At 35.3% G+C, this 18,927-nt stretch overlaps 1 protein-coding gene across 7 annotated transcripts in view; it reads left to right on the top strand.

Annotated features, from left to right (window-relative positions):
• Positions 1-1,678: 1,678 nt before the first annotated feature.
• Positions 1,679-18,927, top strand: part of LOC128222708 (2-oxoglutarate dehydrogenase complex component E1-like) — a 32,162-nt gene continuing 14,913 nt past the window's right edge. For 4 of the 7 annotated variants that reach the window (XM_052931840.1, XM_052931804.1, XM_052931810.1 and 1 more), the window contains exons 1-11: positions 1,679-1,812; positions 1,953-2,499; positions 2,847-3,056; positions 8,487-8,577; positions 10,349-10,366; positions 13,503-13,603; positions 14,138-14,292; positions 16,768-16,914; positions 17,295-17,565; positions 17,798-17,926; positions 18,379-18,558. In XM_052931840.1, coding sequence (XP_052787800.1) covers positions 2,278-2,499; positions 2,847-3,056; positions 8,487-8,577; positions 10,349-10,366; positions 13,503-13,603; positions 14,138-14,292; positions 16,768-16,914; positions 17,295-17,565; positions 17,798-17,926; positions 18,379-18,558 — 1,524 coding nt within the window. In that variant the 5' untranslated portion in view covers positions 1,679-1,812; positions 1,953-2,277. Of the gene's footprint in view, positions 1,813-1,952; positions 2,500-2,846; positions 3,057-7,110; positions 7,214-8,486; positions 8,578-10,348; positions 10,367-13,502; positions 13,604-14,137; positions 14,293-16,767; positions 16,915-17,294; positions 17,566-17,797; positions 17,927-18,378; positions 18,559-18,927 lie in introns of all 7 variants that reach the window. The other 3 variants (XM_052931848.1, XM_052931816.1, XM_052931832.1) reach the window with 2 other exon arrangements.

Below are 18,927 nucleotides of genomic sequence, written 5' to 3'. Positions count from 1 at the left end.
CTATCGGCACGCTCTTCAAAACAAAACAATATGCCAAACTAAATTTAACAATCACAAATTGCTTGGAATCCATATTGATAGTCGTCTAAAATGGCATTCACAAATGGAGTTTAGTTTGCAAAAAAACTCATACTACTCACCAAAAGATATAATGGTTTACCTCACCGATGAATTAAACGTATATTTTAAAATGCATATATACTTCAAGTACATTAGATTATCGCTGGCATTGGGGCAAAGATAATAATGGTTACATAAATAAAGTAACAACTTTGCAAAGAGGGTCGCAAAAATAATCCTTAAAAGACCAAAACGCTTGCCCTCCCATGGATTAAAACAAGAACATAACTTTTACAGACCAATGTTAATACCACTGTGCCATTCTTATCAATGGCATGGCCCCTGAACAAATTATAAATGTTCGGCTGAAAATCGGTATCTGTTCAATATATGAAGAAGGCTCTGGGATCTAAAACTTCCAAGGTAGGTATAGGTCATGACCTGCAGATGAACCATATTGATTTTGAGGTCAGTGGGTCAAAGGTCAAGTTGGTGGTGACCTTAAACAAGTTTGTGCTAGAGAAGCGGAAAGACGCTCAATCCGACCTACTTAATCTCATGTTTTTTTAATTGGTGATACCTATTGCTTTGTTAATTGGTGATACTTATTACTTTGAGTAGTTAAACTACTGGCAGTGAAGTACAACCCGGAGTGTGGTGGTCCTGCCCGGAGAAGGCTTCAATTGCCACAGTTAAGATGTGCTCCCAATACAATTATATGTAGTTTAGCTTACATAGAAATAATTTTAAACCAAACTCAGTATAGGGTAGACTTGGATTAAATTGTCCCTAATCATTGTTCCTTTAAAAGGGATCTTGGTTACTTGTTTATGCAACTGAATGTGTCCCTTCAATTTGCATTGTTCCAGAAAAAAAACGGATTATATAATTGGATGTGTATGAAATGAACTGGATAGTTAATTGCTTTTCGAATTTTGATGCACCATCGGGGTGGGGGATTGACTCGGATTTTTAACAACGTCTAGGTCTTTAATAAGTGCGTTTTTTTTCGATTCTTGAAACACATTCCTTTCTACCAATGGGGCATCTTCGAAACCGTATACTGTTTACCTCATCCATTGCACGATCAGTTTGATTTACATATGTAGCTTAAATATATTACATATACGCGAAACAGACTATCCAAGCTATGGGCATATATTAATGCTCGATATTTGGTCAAGTTCAGTTAGCTATCACAGATCCGAAAAAAACAAAACACATCACGGACTATAAACCATATATGTCTGTGTATGACATACAAATGGATTTATAAAATACGAAATCATAAAACGTCCGGGATTCGTGTTCACTAAAATGTTAGGCCCACGATTACGAATAGTCTGAACTCAGAAAAACATATGTTTTTTTTATTATATTTTTCGTTATCGTTTTTATTATCATTTGAAACAAAAAATGTCGTTTTAGATATCACAATACGCTATTCACTTAACTTATACAACAGTTTTGATAAATATTATTTTTCTAGTAGCAATTTCAAACTAAATGAAGTTTTGCTGCATCAAAATTAAAATGTGTTCCTCAACATCAATCTCATTTCGGTGAAAGAAAACCCATCCGAATAGGACCATCATTAGTTTCCGACACGCTGACCAAGCACGTGCTCATTTTCCGTCGAGGGATATCCCAAAATCGACTAATCAGAGGTTTTTCTTAAATATCCACGTTATGACGTCATCTGTCAAAAAACTAACATTGGAATATTTTGCATGAAGAAATTGATAAATTTTGGTAGTGTATTCGTTTCAGATCGTTATAACTTTTATAAAAAAAACATTAATTGTTTATCATCAAAATGTATCTAATCAACTGTTCGGTATGTTGTTGTCAAATTGTATGGCTAGTAATTGAATTTATTTTCATCTTTTCAGCCGGACGCCATTTCGCAAGTAAATGAATGTCAAGGTGGGAATTCCACAGGTGTCAACTAGATAAGACCAGACTATCACCAATCTTGAACACGATTATTGGTTCTGACGGAACTTTCCGTCCACTGATATCTACTTTATGCAGTATATCAAATAGTTGTACAGAATTGAATTTCAAACAACACTTATTATTCAAAGTTTTCAAGAAGAGCACAAGGTCAGTTTGATGTACACAAGTCACCTTTACCTACAGTAACACTGGCTTAATATAATCAGTGGTGTCTGTGCCACAACAAAAGACATTTTATTATTTTAAAAACAATTTAAGATGTTTCGTTTAAAGACTCTATGGGTAGTGGGCACTCGTCCCCACTTATGGGAAGGTTATAAATATGCTGCCTGCCGAAGTTGTTCATCTAAAGCTGGATCACAGTCTGGCAGGAATTACACCACACAGGCAGCAGCCGAACCCTTTCTCAGTGGTACCTCTTCCATTTATGTGGAAGAAATGTACAAATCCTGGGAGAAAGACCCAAACACAGTACACAAGGTAAATTAAGTAAAAAATCTAGTGTGTTACTAATGTAACACTAAAAGAAATGGAGTGTCAATTATAATTAACAGCATTATGGTGTTCTTAAAATCATATTTAACATGATTGTTGTCTGGTTATAGAAAGTTAGATGTATAAATCTAGATTTTTCATACATGTAGATAGATCAAATATCATGCCTTAGCAGCCTATGATATAATTATCAATTTTGAAAATATATTGAAGCTGTAAATGTACAAAGAGAGAGTTTAGCATGTTATATGGCAATGACACTATGTGATTTGTCATGATTTTTTATTCACAAAAGTATTAATTTAAAGATTATCTTGCCATTTCATTTATAGTCCTGGGACATATATTTTCGACAAGTGTCTCAAGGTGCTGCTCCAGGTACAGCGTATGTGAGGCCTCCATCCCTGGCAGCCACCTCAATGTCTGCCCCTTCCATGACACAACCTGCAATGACATCCACACAGCTGACAAGAAAAGAACCTATCACAGATAAGATCATTGAGGATCACTTATCTGTGCAAACCATCATAAGATCCTACCAGGTACATGTATTTCAATGAGCTTTTTTGAATTTGTCAAGTCTCAGAATTAAATAGCTGCATGCATTTGGACTTAAGCAACTGTTTCAACTCAATTAGTTGTTAAATTTTGGCATACAATTTAAAAAAAACAACAGCAGAATATATGACATTTCAGAATGTTTTATAAGGTCTTGCCCTTGCTTTTATAAGAAACGAAATGTTAGATAGCGCTTGTGCAATTTTAGTGCGATTTTATAATCACCACTCTGACTGTCCCACTATGTGTCCTGGCTATTTCTCAGCAATCACGATTTTGTATTCAATGAAACTATATAGGTAATTGCACCAACAAGAGGAGATGCCCATATTATCAGCACTTTCGATCTCAGTGATTTTACACAGAGTTTTGGCCCTTTAAATTTCTGTATATAGCTCCATCCCTGTCCTACTGTTTTCGGAATAGTCGTCACTTTGGTTAAGGAAGTTCGCGAAGAAGATTGTGTCCACAACTGGTGGGCATAATAAGCATAACAATGTGTGAAAACGTAGCCACCTTTATTTTGTATTCATTCCAAAAGCGTTAAGTTTTTATGTTACTTTGGACGCAAAACATTCTCAACAGTGCCACCACTACTCGACATCACCATCACTAGAGAAATGGCTCCACCACTTTTATAAATATTTGCATATTTCCTTTTTAAGAAGTGCTTATTAGGTTTGTTGTGTTCCAGTGTAATTAATATACATACAAGTAATATTTGAAAGTCCCAGAAAGTTCTTACGTGTGTGTAAGCAACTAAGTGTACTTGATTTGCTAGCAGATCTCAAAATATGCACAATTCCTTTTCGGGAGAAAAGCTCCTAGCTCCACAGTTCGCACAAAATTGGAAAGAAAAGCATAACCAACCTGCAATAAAAGTGTTCTTACATGGTACCAGATTCTCCCGTTTTCGAAATATGTCTGTTTAATAAAATTATCAAATAAAATATAAATCATACTCACCTATGTAGAAGTAAACACAAGGCAAAGCTGCACCATGTAAGTGTTGGCAGCTCATTTTCTTGGCAACTCCAATAAGTGGTGGAGCTGGCGTTTAGTGGCCGTGTATACACAATTTTGAAGAAAAAAACAGGGCTATCAGACAACTTATTCACATATTCCTATATGTCCCTTTTTATCAATAATTATAAATTATGGACCTTGATTGGCTTTGGACAAGGCCAAGTTGGGATTTTTGCTCATATCTTGAATACTGTTAGTTCAATTGAATTTGTGCTCCACTGAGTGTTCAGAGTCATCAGTCTATATGTAGTGGGTGTGTGGAGATGACCACTCAACTGAGTTCGATTGTTTATTTATGAACAATTTCGAAGAAACCTAAAACATATAATAAAACATATAAAACTATATGCTAATCATATTACTAATTAATACACAAAATACGATGACATTAGGCAGTGATCTGCATGTATCAACGGCAACTTCACGATCTAATACACAAAACATTCTAAGACATATTAATAACTAACCAGGCACGTCTAAATAATAATTTAAAATTACATAAATAGAACTACAATATTACTGCTCAAAGATAAGAGCGAATATGCTTATATATTTACACCTCAACTTCCGTTCCTTTAATGAACTGCCTTTCGGCAATTGCGTTCATCAATCGATGAACGCAACATCTTCGGATATGTTCGGATCGTAATTCATTGCATAACAATATACATGAAAGCTATTGATCTTGTTATTGGTTGTATTGTGTCTGGAGGTACCGTAAAATATAGATCAACATTTTTAAAAGTGTAAGTTTATTATATTTTAAATATATTGGTACCAGAATTGTTTTAATTTTACGTTTTAACGTGATTTCAAGTGGTTGATCTTTTCCTGCGTGCGTTATTGTGACGTCATTTGAAAAAAATGTTTCCGGTTATAGTCGGGTCGTTCTATTTACAGAATGGGTAAGAACGGATTACTGAAAGGTTTTCTTAAATGAAATGAAGTATTTTTTTAACAATTCTTGAATGAAATAATGAACTATTGGTGTAAATATAAGGAATGAATTACGGGGTTGATGTCATTATCGGGGATATGAACGCAATTAGGTTGGTCAAAGTACGCGTGGAGTCCTTCAGACTCCACACACATTGACCAACCCAATTGCGTTCATACCCTGATAATGACATCAACCCGGCAATTCATTCCTTAAGTAATAAATCAATAAGTAAAAAATGTTATAGTTGGTGACTTGCGTCGTTGACAATTCAGAGTAGAATGATTGATTTGTAAATGTTAATAAGGGCATGTGCAATGAAGCAGGAAAAGGAGAGAAGGGCATTGTCAACCAATCAATCACTCTCATAAACATAGATCAACTTGCATAACCAGTATTTACGCTTTGACGCACTCGGACATTGACGGACAGTAATGCATATAGGACAATAACCATGTAGCACCACACTCAACACGACGAGACAACAAATACACAAATAATACAGGACAATGTACGATACGGAAACCATACCAAATGCACAAACGGATAAAATACGGAAATATGCACCTTGCTAAGCATATGATCCTGAATACAAATTATAGCCCCCTGATTGAAAGTTTGTTGGGCTTTTTAGCACATCTCAAAAATCTTTTATGCAACAGACATATTCAGACAGCTTAGTGTTCAAAGCCACACGACAATTACATTAGTAAAGTTATTGCGCTGTTTTTTACATGCACACATTTCATCAATAATGCATGCTATTCATTTATACATGACATAGATAAAGCGATTTATAGTCAAAAGCGCTGTCTATCGATGGGTCTCATTTAACTGCATGTCAAGTTTATCTTATATGTATGATTAACATTCTGTTTTTGAAGCTGACTTATACTGATGGCAGGGATTTCATAATGCAGGTCTAATTTTATACAGGTTCTTTTGCAGAAATATTAAGTATATAACTTTTAACATTTTAGGAAGCCTTTTATCCTTATGATTGGAAACCTTTATGTAAAGTATTAATTCAAGAATATTTTCTTTGTTTTTTAGAGGCAAGCATAGCAGTAATTGTTAAATGTTGTCACTGATCTATTTATCAATTAATGCCTATTTGATTATTCAACGTAAAAGAAAAAAGGCCCCCAATTTGCAAAAATTTCAAAGAATCATTGGGAATTTTCATATTGGATAAAAATATAATACTCATGACCAGGGCTTCTTAACTTAATTAAAAATTGGGCCGATCTTTTGCTTTTTTTGCAATGTTGTCCCAAAGTCAGAAAAAAATACACAACTTGTCAAGCAGTGTATGTCATTAAAAAATACCTCAAATTCCATGGGACATCCTGAAGGGCGATATGCGTGATAACTTCTGTGTAAATGGTCTATGTTAATTGATTTTGCTGTTTTTATCATATCAAAGAGTTGTCTAATTCGCCTTCTTTTTCTTATGTAAATAATAGTTACACTTTAGCCTCAAAGAGCCATTATCATTTATAAAAGTATGTCAGTGTTAACCTGCAAAAGCCATAAAATTTCCGAAATAAATAAGTCATGAGCCTATTCTAAAGGATATCAACAGCGTCACGCTAAAGATTAACTGCTGAGTACAGGGCTTACATCATTTTAAAGCAATATTAGGTATAAATTAATGTCACCTTTTTGCCGTATATGGCGACAATGGTGATGGTCAGCGGGAACTCTTACTCGTGTACAGTACACTCATAGTGTAAGACCCCTTTCTTTACCCAAACCATGAATTTATCTGACTTTGGAATTATTATTTTTTTAAACAGACCTGGACCGATTGAATTTTTTTTAAATATTTAGAAGCCCTGCTCATGAACTTGGGGACATACCATTATATCAGCTATAAAACAGCTGAAAATTGCAGTCTATTTCTTTCCGTATGTATTAATACACTAGTTGTTTTTTTCCATTCATGTTATGCATATAAACTTATTCATCATTTTATCCAGGAACAGCATTAGCAATTCTGACAACCAACAAGATTATGTTTAGCTGCTTATGTTATGTTTGTGAGCATTATGTGTGCATTCCAATTATTGTAGACACGTGGCCATAATATAGGTGCTTTGGATCCCTTGGGGATCAGTGACGCTGACCTAGACTCGGCAATACCTGCGGAGCTTGTCTTACAGAACTATCACATGGGTAGGTACTACAGGGAAAATGTCACCAGCAACTTACATCCACATCACGCTGAACACCAGCCATATTTAAGCCTAACTTTATTTGCCCAAAAAGTATTTCAATAGTCTCTTTTGATTGAAAAACTAAAATAAGGCTTCATCAACAAGTGGGTGTTAATCAAGTTCTTTAGTCTCTGATATTTCTGTGGTTATTTTCGGTGTTTTCTCTAATTTTCATTTGATTTCCAAAGCTTAAGTTGTCAAAATGATTTCATCTGTCATCTGCATAATATTTTTGAAACATACGAAAAAAATTCTGAGGGGTGCACTGTTGTGTTGGATGTAAGGTGCAGGGATGTGTTACCTGTATGTCTGCTGGTTACCATGGTTATCATCAGGGGGAGACAATCACCCCGTGATCACTGGTCTGTTTGTGTTCAGCTGTTACGTTTTTCTCTGTTGTATGGTTATACATTAAACTTTGTGGAGTGTTGTTTTGAATATTAGTATAGGTAGACTCTAGAACCTTTCTGTTGGTATATGGGGCTTATCCGACCATCAGTACTAATGTATAGAAGCATGGCATAGATTTACCTGTACTAATGTTGATGCTTTTATTGCCAATGCCACTGCTGTTAATACGAGTAACCATAAAATTGTTTTTTGTAAATTGTACCATTTTTTTTTCTATTAACAACTTTGTACTTAATTTTTTTAATTTCAAGTCTTGTTTTGACAGGCATTATTCTGATTGTGACAATTTTGATTTCAACGAAAATGTTTGTGCCTTTTATTCATGAACCTTAGTGATTCTTAAACCATTTAAACACCTTTAAAGAATGACCTGATAACATTTTTAAGCAACTGCGTTTATGCAAGTTACATAATTATGTTTTAAGTATAGAGTAAGCATACCTAGGTGACAAATTGTAAGTGATATACATTTGTAGTTTAAGATTATTTTTTATGGATACTCGTACCATAATACAATATGTTGGATGTTGTTGTTTTTTCTTCCAGAATTATGTCTGTACTAAATACATAGTCCTGAACGCAAGTTTTAAAACATTCTTTTTCAGGTTTGTATCTTGCTACTAATGTTATTAGCAGCAGTATTTTGTGCATATTTTGACATAGTCATTTGTTAGAAATTATCTAATATATTTTGCTTCTGCTGCTTACAAGGTAATAATGCTACATGCATACTGTCAGCATTGTATCTTGGCAAGTATTTGCACCTGGGTTTTCAATCTTGATCCTGAAATTCAACAAAATTTGACTCCTTATCCCTCCAGCTGCGCGGACACCACTCGGCAGATTTAGATCCAATTGGAATAAATGTACCGTCCATGGATGGGCTGCTTGGAAAAAGTGTGCAGAAGTTTGGTAAGCCCTTTATGGTCAAACATTGTGTGAGAAGTTGTCTTGCATCCTGAGTCTGGCTTGCTTGGTTTAGTTTGGTCATGTTGTCTTGTAATCTTGTGAAAATTATTATCAGATACCCAAGAATATTTGACATGCATACTTGTCTCTATGTTGTTGTTTTTTATCTTTTGTAATATTTGTAAATATTGCCCTGTAATTAAGAAGAATATTATAACCAAGTGAAAGAAAACATGTTTATATAGCTTAAATTTTATATTATGAAAATAGATCATTAAACAATTTTCAATCCATTCAAATGTAATACTTATTTATCAAAGTTTGTATTCATTGTAGTTTTAACTGAAAATGAAGTAGGAAATAAGCTATTATCTAATTCATAAAACACTTGTCTAAATGCTTATTGGTGGTGCATTCTAACTGCATTTTGAGAAGTGTTGACTCTAGATAACAGAAATGTTTTCATTTCACATTTTCATTGGTGAAGCTATTGTTTGCAGTTTTGTGTATTTACATGAATAACAAATTAATATTTCAAAAGGAAAACATTATAGAACACTAGAAAATCAATTTTGCTTGGCCATGCAATGTTTTTTGTATGCATATAGTGTGTTTTGCCTGTACAGAAAGTTTTTGGTCTCATATGTAATGATATATTAATTAATATTTTCTAACTGCTTTAGTTTTTTATGTCTAACTGATAAGCCCAAAGAGTGATCATGCTGTTGCTTGTAATTTTATTGGGAAATAGCTAATAGGTCCTAAGAATTTTAATAAAGCTTGTAAAGGTTGTCATGAAGTAAGACTTTATACAAAATTGAATCTTTACATCAAAACAAGGGTTTTGAAAATGTTACAAGCCTTTGTTATGTTAGATTCATACTTTGAGCAAGCCCGGCTATGTTAAAATAATTCTGAGCAAGCCCGGCTTACATTATACTAGAGTTTTCACGGATTTTGACCACTAATGCTACATGTAGTTTGAGGTTGACTCAAGGACATCATTAACATTCAAGCTGTACTTGCAACTTTCATTAAGGAAACACTAGCTTTAAACAGTGTGTCCTTGATGTTTGAAGTATGTAACCTAGACATAATTTCAGTCAATGCTTCAATAAAGATATCAATGTTGCATGTATTCATTTTAAAATGTTGCATAGTGATGCATCTTGAGTTGAATTTTGTGCACAATGCATTTTTAACAAATTAACATGTTGATTAACATGCGATGAGATTATGGATGAATGTATTGAATATGAGCTAGAATGGTTACATTATATGCCAGAGCTTCAGGTAAGAAGTGTATATTCCACAAAGCTAAGTACAAATGACGACAAATGCATCATATTTTTAACCTTTGCATATTCAATTTTTTCTTATTGTCCATAGTGCATATCAGGAACAAAGTTTTAATCAATTATTATTGGCAAAGTGGAGCGTAACCTACACTATGCAGCATTTAATTCCCTTTGAAGGTAAAATACTCTGACCTTAAACCTTATCTGGAGCTCTGGTTTGCTATATGTAGTATGAAACAAGATTTTGTTAGAAACTATGTGGTGGAACTGAAGGGTGTCTGGTATTATTGACATTTTGTTGTAATTGTTTAGCAGTGATATCTCAAATCTAGTATTCTATAATTTATAATATCTGTTAAAAAATTACGTTCAACTACTTTTTATTAAGAGTTTTATTTGCACCTTTTCTTTCAAAAAATCCTGTTTCTACCTATTTTGTTTAATTGTTTGCTATGTTGTGTTATATAATATTTTAGGGCACTGTCATTTAACAGGTAAGGGGTGTCAGGTTTGGATGGTTCAACCCAGTTCTTGGTTTTGGAATGTCTCTTTTTGACAGCAAAATGGTGTTTCCAAGCAGATCCCAGTTACATAAGAATGAAGTGTAATACTACTTCGGCTGAAAAAAATATTTCAGAAACTGAGAGTTCAAGTTTTAGGAGTTTTAAATAATCAATGTGTTCAGTTTATACATGCTGATGCAAATAATATACAGATCATTCCCCGCTCTGTCAAATTACCAAGAAGTGTAAGATTTACTATCAACTATTGACCAAAAAGAATAAGCTGATGGCCAAATTAAAGTCAATAATCAAAATATCTCTGTACATCTTGCACTCTACTGACTTAAAGAGCACAACTAATGTCCTAGGCTAGTTATTCTGTGTTTTAACTTGGACATAAGCTCCCATAATCAGTATCAAACCCCAGTCATTCATAATTTTTTACTTGAAGTTTTAATCTAAAGAAATCATCTTTACTTCTGTGATCTGCTTGACATAAAAACCAGAATATCAAATATGATATGTTTATTTTGCGACAATGTGAGAAATATATACTAAATCTAATATTGACCAGTCCATGCAAAATAAAGATTTTTTTATTGCGTTTTACTTTAACTGTTATTATAATTATTTAATATTTTGTTTGCTTTAAATATACATACTTTATTTCACTTGCAGTTGCAGGTGAATAGACTGGAATCATAATACCCCCAGACTGTTACATATCTGGATTAAATGGGAGTTGCGTTTGTTCCGTCCCATACTGGAAAAGAAGACATGTGTTCCCCTGCCATGTCTTTCATATTTCACTTTTTTAACACGAGTTGTGGCTCTTGACTCAGTAAAAAACGGTTTTAAAAATCTTTTGTTCCATATATCTCAATAACTATTGAACAATTCCAGTGTCCAGGCAGCATCTGGGGGTATTCATTATTTCTGTGATAGCTCTAGTTTTACCATTTCAAAAAGTATAGGATTTTATTCAATTTATATGACATATTGTCCAGCCTGGGCATCATTTATGATTTTTGCATTAATAAATATCCACAAATTGTAATATGCTCAATGATAATGAACATTGCTTTTATCATATTTAATTATTGTTGTTTACAAAAACCTACAGTATATCTTCTATTTTTTTAAGGTTTTAATGGCATCTGACTGTTACAAACTAGGTTAATTACGTTTGAAAATATTTTTTATCTAATAACTATATGAGTAAAGGGATTTTGGACCTAGGAACATTAACTTTAGTAGTAGGTTGTTCCTGGGCAGTAGATGACCCTTTCTGTTTAGGGGTCAAAAAGTCAAAGGTCATGGTCAACAATATCATGGAAACACAGTAACTTGAGAAGAGATGGACCAAGGATCTTGAAACTAAAGTTGTTAATTGAACTTGACCAGAAGATGACTCAACTTGATGTTGTGTCTGCACAATAACTTGAGAATAGTTTGACACATGAAAATGAAACTTCACTTGGAGGTTGGACTTGCTGGTAGATGAACAACTTAATTGATATCGGTGACAGTTTGATAAAGGTCAAGGTGATGTCGTTTGAGAATAAATTGAAAACAACTTAACCTAGAACCATACTGTATTTCACTTAACAAATGGCTGGACCACACTGTTTTTTTGAGTCATTGGTTTAAAGCTCATTTTAAATGTCAGTTGATTTCACCTTAAAACATTGCAGCCTAGGAAATGATTCTGACAGAGTTGTGCTTCCTAGTCCTGCACCAAATAGATTTTAGATATTTTATTTGTAATGATTTAAACCAAAGGACTTGGACTTTCACCCCTAAAAATCCAGAGAGTTGGTGCAAGGAAAAAAATGTGTTGGCATTTTACACCATTACTATTATAGTTAGAATAACATCAATGTCATCTTATCTACTCTAGCATTAATCATTCAAGAAGATGCTGTTTTGTTGAATAATTTCTGGTTAAAATGCATTCATCTGAACACAAATCCTTGCTTGGCTGCCAGTAATGGAGTTTTATTGATCACTTTTGTGTGGCTAGGCAAGCTTCTTAATCAAAGTCTGATGTAAAAGCTTTTACGTATGAAATAACTGCTTTCTTACATGATGACTTTATAGGAATTTTAGTTTAAGTAATAAAGATACTTTTAATTGATTTATTTTTAAGTATAAAATCTTAAAATTAATAAATTTTGTATGATATTTTTCTGCCTAAGTTTTTCATTATTATAATTATTGTTCATGTTACTTTAAGGGCTAATTGTTGCTTTTGCTTAAGCTTTGCTTGCTTATCTGTCGCTCTGAATTTATATGATGGATGCTCCATAGCCCTCTTTCAGTGTTATATTATTGATTTCTTTGAACAGTTATGTACTAATTCATAGTTCTAAAACAACACTCCAGAACTTACAATTTACTGAATTCACGACTAATACAACTCTTATTTAGTACATTTCTTTTCCATCTTAATGTCTCCCTTTAACTAATGTCCAGGTTGAAACGGTCTTGAAAATCAAAGCTGAACCATTTAATTAATATAAAAATTCATTTCTGTTTAACAATATGCAATTGATGCCCAAACTGTTGAAAAACAAAACAAATACTACAGGGACTAGACACCAGATGGTCCCTGTTTAAAAATTGGTAAATAAAGTATTTCCTCAAAACAAACCTAGATTTATCAATACAAACTAGGATGAGGCTGATAATGCATCTTTATACATGATTAAAATAATATTTTGTCTTTGTCTCAGCTGAGTTTACCGGTTTATAAAAAGCGCATAACAGTTTCCCAGTTTATAGTGTGTATATTTAGCATGTTAAAGTCACATGATAAGTACAGATACATATACTGATACTATTTTTAAACCTGCTGGAATTTACGTGGTAGACAAACCCAGTATATTTTGAAATGGAAAAGTGCGCAAAAACTGTGAAAGATACATGGGTCGTAAAAATTGTGATACATCAGTCAGCAAGATTTAATGATTGTACACAGCGATATCAATTTTATGTAAGTTTTTTTACAATTTTCTTTTTTTCTTGCAATGGTGTCATCTGGTGTCTAGTCCTTTTAAAGACGTGCTTATTCCTATCGTACCTTGCATGTCACCATCCATACACTACTGCTCCATTGCCATTACAGAGGAAGAGGACCTCCAGCGCGTGTTCCAGTTACCAGACACGACCTATATTGGTGGAGATAGCCACTCCCTGCCCCTTGGGGAAATCATCACACGTCTCAAGGTATATAGCTACTGAAGAAATGATTTGTGGGGTTAATGGCAGAAGGCACCAGTTCTATTGATGGGCCATTTGGCATGAGTCTCACAATATTATCTGCATAATTGTGCTAGTAGAATAATTACAGATACTGGAAGACAGCATAATGGTTTTGATATAAGAAATACCCAAGTCACATTAAGGATATCGGAGATGTATCTAGACCAAATCATGTGTGGATAATGATTCTGGGATGGAATCTGAGGCTTGCTGCCCGGTTAAATGCTCTTCCTCTTTGATGCGCTTAGATAAAAGAAGCACATTTTCTGGAAATAACATGTAGGCCCAGGACTTCAGTGCCAACATGGAGCTACAGTTGATATAAGACATAATCTGACCATGCACAGCTATATTGTTATACAATTTGTATTAGCACTTGGTGCTTTTTCAACATCATCAAATTGTGTTAAGCATATTTTAGATACGTTATATTAGAAAGTTACTTTATTTTGAAAACTGTGTGTTTCTTTGTATTCAGATGTGCAATGTTTGTTTCAGAATATATACTGTAACCACATTGGTGTAGAGTTTATGTTCATCAACAATCGTGAGCAGACAGACTGGATCAAGCGCAAGTTTGAAACGCCTGGTGTAATGAAATTTGACAAGGAGGAGAAACGTCTCATTCTTGCAAGGCTTATCAGATCTCAAAGGTATATTAATAAGTTATGCATCAAGTATACTAAGAACCATGAATGAAAGATGATTAATACACACAGCTCCAGCAATTATACACACTGCACCAATATTAATGCATCCTGCTTCAGTGATTACAAAAATGGCTGAAGCAATTATACACTCTGCTCCATCAGTTATACACTCTGCTCCAACAGTTAAACATTCAGCTCCAACAGTTGAACACTCAGCTCCAACAGTTATACACTCAGCTGGAACAGTTGAACATTCAGCTCCAACAGTTAAACACTCAGCTCCAACAGTTATACACTCAGCTCCAACAGTTATACACTCAGCTCCAACAGTTAAACACTCAACTGCAACAGTTATACACTCAGCTCCAACAGTTAAACACTCAGCTCCAACAGTTATACACTCAGCTCCAACAGTTAAACACTCAGCTCCAACAGTTATACACTCTGCTCCAACAGTTATACACTCAGCTCCAACAGTTATACACTCAGATCCAACAGTTAAACACTCGGCTCCAACAGTTATACACTCAGCTCCAACAGTTATACACTCAGCTCCAACAGTTAAACACTCAGCTCCAACAGTTAAACACTCAGCTCCAACAGTTATACACTCAGCTCCAACAGTTAAACACTCAGCTCCAGCAGTTATACACTCAGCTCCAGCAGTTAAACACTCAGCTACAGCAGATACACACTCAGCTCCAGCAGTTATACACTCAGCTCCAGCAGTTATACACTCAGCTCCAACAGTTATACACTCAGCTCCAATAGTTAAACACTCAGCTCCAACAGTCATACACTCAGCTCCAGCAGATACACACTCAGCTCCAGCAGTTTAACACTCAGCTCCAGCAGTTATACACTCAGCTCCAGCAGTTAAACACTCTGCTCCAGCAGTTTAACACTCAGATCCAGCAGTTAAACACTCAGCTCCAGCAGTTAAACACTCAGCTCCAACAGTTATACACTCAGCTCCAGCAGTTATACACTCAGCTCCAGCAGTTAAACACTCAGCTCCAGCAGTTATACACTCAGCTCCAGCAGTTATACACTCAGCTCCAGCAGTTAAACACTCAGCTCCAGCAGTTAAACACTCAGCTCCAACAGTTATACACTCAGCTCCAGCAGTTAAACACTCAGTTCCAACAGTTAAACACTCAGCTCCAGCAGTTAAACACTCAGTTCCAGCAGTTAAACACTCAGCTCCAGCAGTTAAACACTCAGCTCCAGCAGTTAAACACTCAGCTCCAGCAGTTATACACTCAGTTCCAGCAGTTAAACACTCAGCTCCAGCAGTTAAACACTCAGCTCCAGCAGTTATACACTCAGCTACAGCAGTTAAACACTCAGCTCCAGCAGTTAAACACTCAGCTCCAGCAGTGTTTCAGTTAAACACTCAGTTCCAACAGTTAAACACTAAGCTCCAGCAGTTAAACACTCAGCTCCAACAGTTATACACCCAGCTCCAACAGTTATACACTCAGCCCCAACAGTTAAACACACAGCTCCAACAGTTATACACTCTGCTCCAGCAGTTAAACACTCAGCTCCAACAGTTATACACTCAGCTCCAGCAGTTAAACACTCAGCTCCAGCAGTTAAACACTCAGCTCCAACAGTTATACACTCAGCTCCAACAGTTATACACTCAGCTCCAACAGTTAAACACACAGCTCCAACAGTTATACACTCTGCTCCAGCAGTTAAACACTCAGCTCCAGCAGTTAAACACTCAGCTCCAGTAGTTAAACACTCAGCTCCAGCAGTGTTTCAGTTAAACACTCAGTTCCAACAGTTAAACACTAAGCTCCAGCAGTTAAACACTCAGCTCCAACAGTTATACACCCAGCTCCAACAGTTATACACCCAGCTACAGCAGATACACACTCAGCTCCAACAGTTAAACACTCAGCTACAGCAGTTAAACACTCAGCTCCAGAAGTTAACACTCAGCTCCAACAGTTAAACACTCAGTTCCAACAGTTAAACACTTACCTTTAGCAATGGCAATTTTACCTAAAATAAAACTATTGCAATAAAGAAAACATGAAATTGTGTGTTCATGCATTCTGCATATTTCTAAACGTTTTTGACATTCTTTTTTCGCAATATTTTGGTTTTGAGCAATTTCACAAGAGTTTTAAATTCCCAATGCCATAATTTATTCATCAGAAAGCAACACTCAATTGAATATTTTCTGGGTCATCGATTGGTGACCTGAATTTTTGGAAATTAAGCCCACGCAAAATCTATCTACAGCGCATGAACCTTTTTTACCATTAACAGGGATGACATTATTTACACTTTCCTGCTTTCGAGATATTTTGAATATTTATCTCATCATTTGCACAATATAAAAAAGCTTTCATTGCTAAAAAATAACAAAGTTTGTAATGAAAAACTAAATTGATAGAAAATAACTGTTAGAACAAGTACCAATAATGATTTTGCTAATTGATAATCTTTGCATGTTTTCAGATTTGAAGAGTTCTTGGCGCGCAAATGGTCGTCCGAGAAGCGCTTTGGTCTGGAAGGGGGAGAGGTGATGATCCCTTCCATGAAGTGTATTATAGACAGCTCCAGTACCCTGGGTGTTGAGAGCTTCATCATCGGCATGCCCCACAGGTAACAACGAAGGGTCCTGAGGGGGAATAGAGATTATCTTCATTTCAATGATGCAGCTTTCGCCTAATTTTAAAGTTGTACCTAGATATGTTATCCCTTAACATGATTTTCCAAACTATTTGCTTTTCCTTATGTAGTATACTGTGTCCTTTTCCTCTAACCTCGAAAGATCCATCTTGTAATCATAGAATAGGACCTTTTGTACGCATGTAGGAATTCCACTGCTTTAGTTCTGATCTTCATCATTTAAATGTTTGTTGAATTACGCATTCTTAAACCATGGCATGTTTAAACGGTTTTTATCAAATTCTAAAGTGAACCTGTTGATTGTTTAAATAAAATTGCATATCGATTAAATGACAAAACTTCGTTCTCAACAGAGGAAGGCTCAATGTGCTGGCAAATGTGTGTCGAAAACCTCTGGAAAAAATCTTCTGCCAGTTTGACTCCAAGTTGGAGGCAGCTGACGAGGGCTCCGGTGATGTCAAGTACCACCTGGGTATGTCTGTGGAGCGTCTGAACCGTGTCACAAACAAGCAGATCAAGATTGCAGTGGTGGCGAACCCCTCCCACTTAGAAGCAGTGGACCCTGTCGTGCAGGGGAAATGCCGGGCTGAGCAGTTCTACCGGGGAGACACAGAGGGAAAGAAGGTATGGACGAGGTTCACTCTTGTGATGATTTTGTTCAGTTCCAAAAAAATAATTAATGTAACTTAATGTTTTTTGGCAAGGATACAATAGTCATTAGTGATCTTGTGTACAAAATTTAATATTTCATACATGGTAGTATAGTAAAAAATTCATCAAATTGCAAATATTGAATATGAGGACATCACTTCCATATTGGACTTTTTATCATTTTTGTCCTTGTTTTTATTTGTAGGTGATGAGTTTGTTGTTACACGGAGATGCTGCTTTTAGTGGTCAGGGTGTTGTGTATGAAACATTCCACTTAAGTGACCTGCCTGCCTACACCACACACGGCACAGTCCATATTGTCGTCAACAACCAGGTAATAATGCCTTTAGGACTACCGGCATAATATGGCTTTGCTCATCATGTTATAAGCAGTTTTATGCCAAGGGCCCAAAGCAGTTTTTATCCCTGGGCCCGATAAAGCAGGGGATGTGGGCATTTATATTTGCCCATTTCTGTCTGTCCATCCCTAACATTTAGGATTTACAGAAATTAGGGTTAGTTTTGTAGCAAAATGAATGCAAATGTTTTCAATAATATTGATACATGCATAGTCACATTATAGATGCATAATGGAACTATGACAATTCCATAAGACTGTTATTGTACTTAAATTGCATTCAATATCTAGCTTCTATACATATTTAGTCAGGTAATCAATAAGAAAATCCCTTAATCTGCATAAAGATTATATAGAAATGTATATGATTCCTTTTTAGTTCACATTTTCTGTATGTAATATATCTCAAGAGACCAAATCTTATCCAGATTGGATTCACTACCGATCCTCGCTCTTCCCGATCCTCCCCGTACTGTACAGATGTGGCTCGTGTGGTGAATGCCCCAATATTCCATGTGAACGCAGATGACCCAGAGGCGGTAATGTACGTTTCCAAGGTCGCAGCTGAATGGAGGGCAACCTGGGGCAAAGACGTGGTTATTGATCTGGTTAGTTAAGCTTTATTTGTTTATCTGGTTGGCAAAGCTTTCTTTGTTTATCTGGTTAGTAAAGCTTTGTTTATCTAGTTGGTAAAGCTTTATTTATGTATCTGGTTGGTATAGCTGTATTTGTTTATCTAGTTGGTATAGCTGTATTTGTTTATCTAGTTGGTATAGCTGTATTTGTTTATCTGGTTGGTATAGCTGTATTTGTTTATCTTGTTGTTATAGCTGTATTTGTGTATCTGGTTGGTATAGCTGTATTTGTTTATCTTGTTGGTATAGCTGTATTTGTTTATCTGGTTGGTATAGCTGTATTTGTTTATCTGTAAAGTGGATTGTTTGGTATTCATGCAGCTACACTTGATTATTTCCTAT

The sequence above is a fragment of the Mya arenaria genome, chromosome 2 (genome assembly GCF_026914265.1).
Source record: "Mya arenaria isolate MELC-2E11 chromosome 2, ASM2691426v1".
NCBI lineage: Eukaryota > Metazoa > Mollusca > Bivalvia > Myida > Myidae > Mya > Mya arenaria.
The sequence above is the reverse complement of the archived record's forward strand: the minus strand, read 5'-3'. Positions and strand labels throughout refer to the sequence as shown.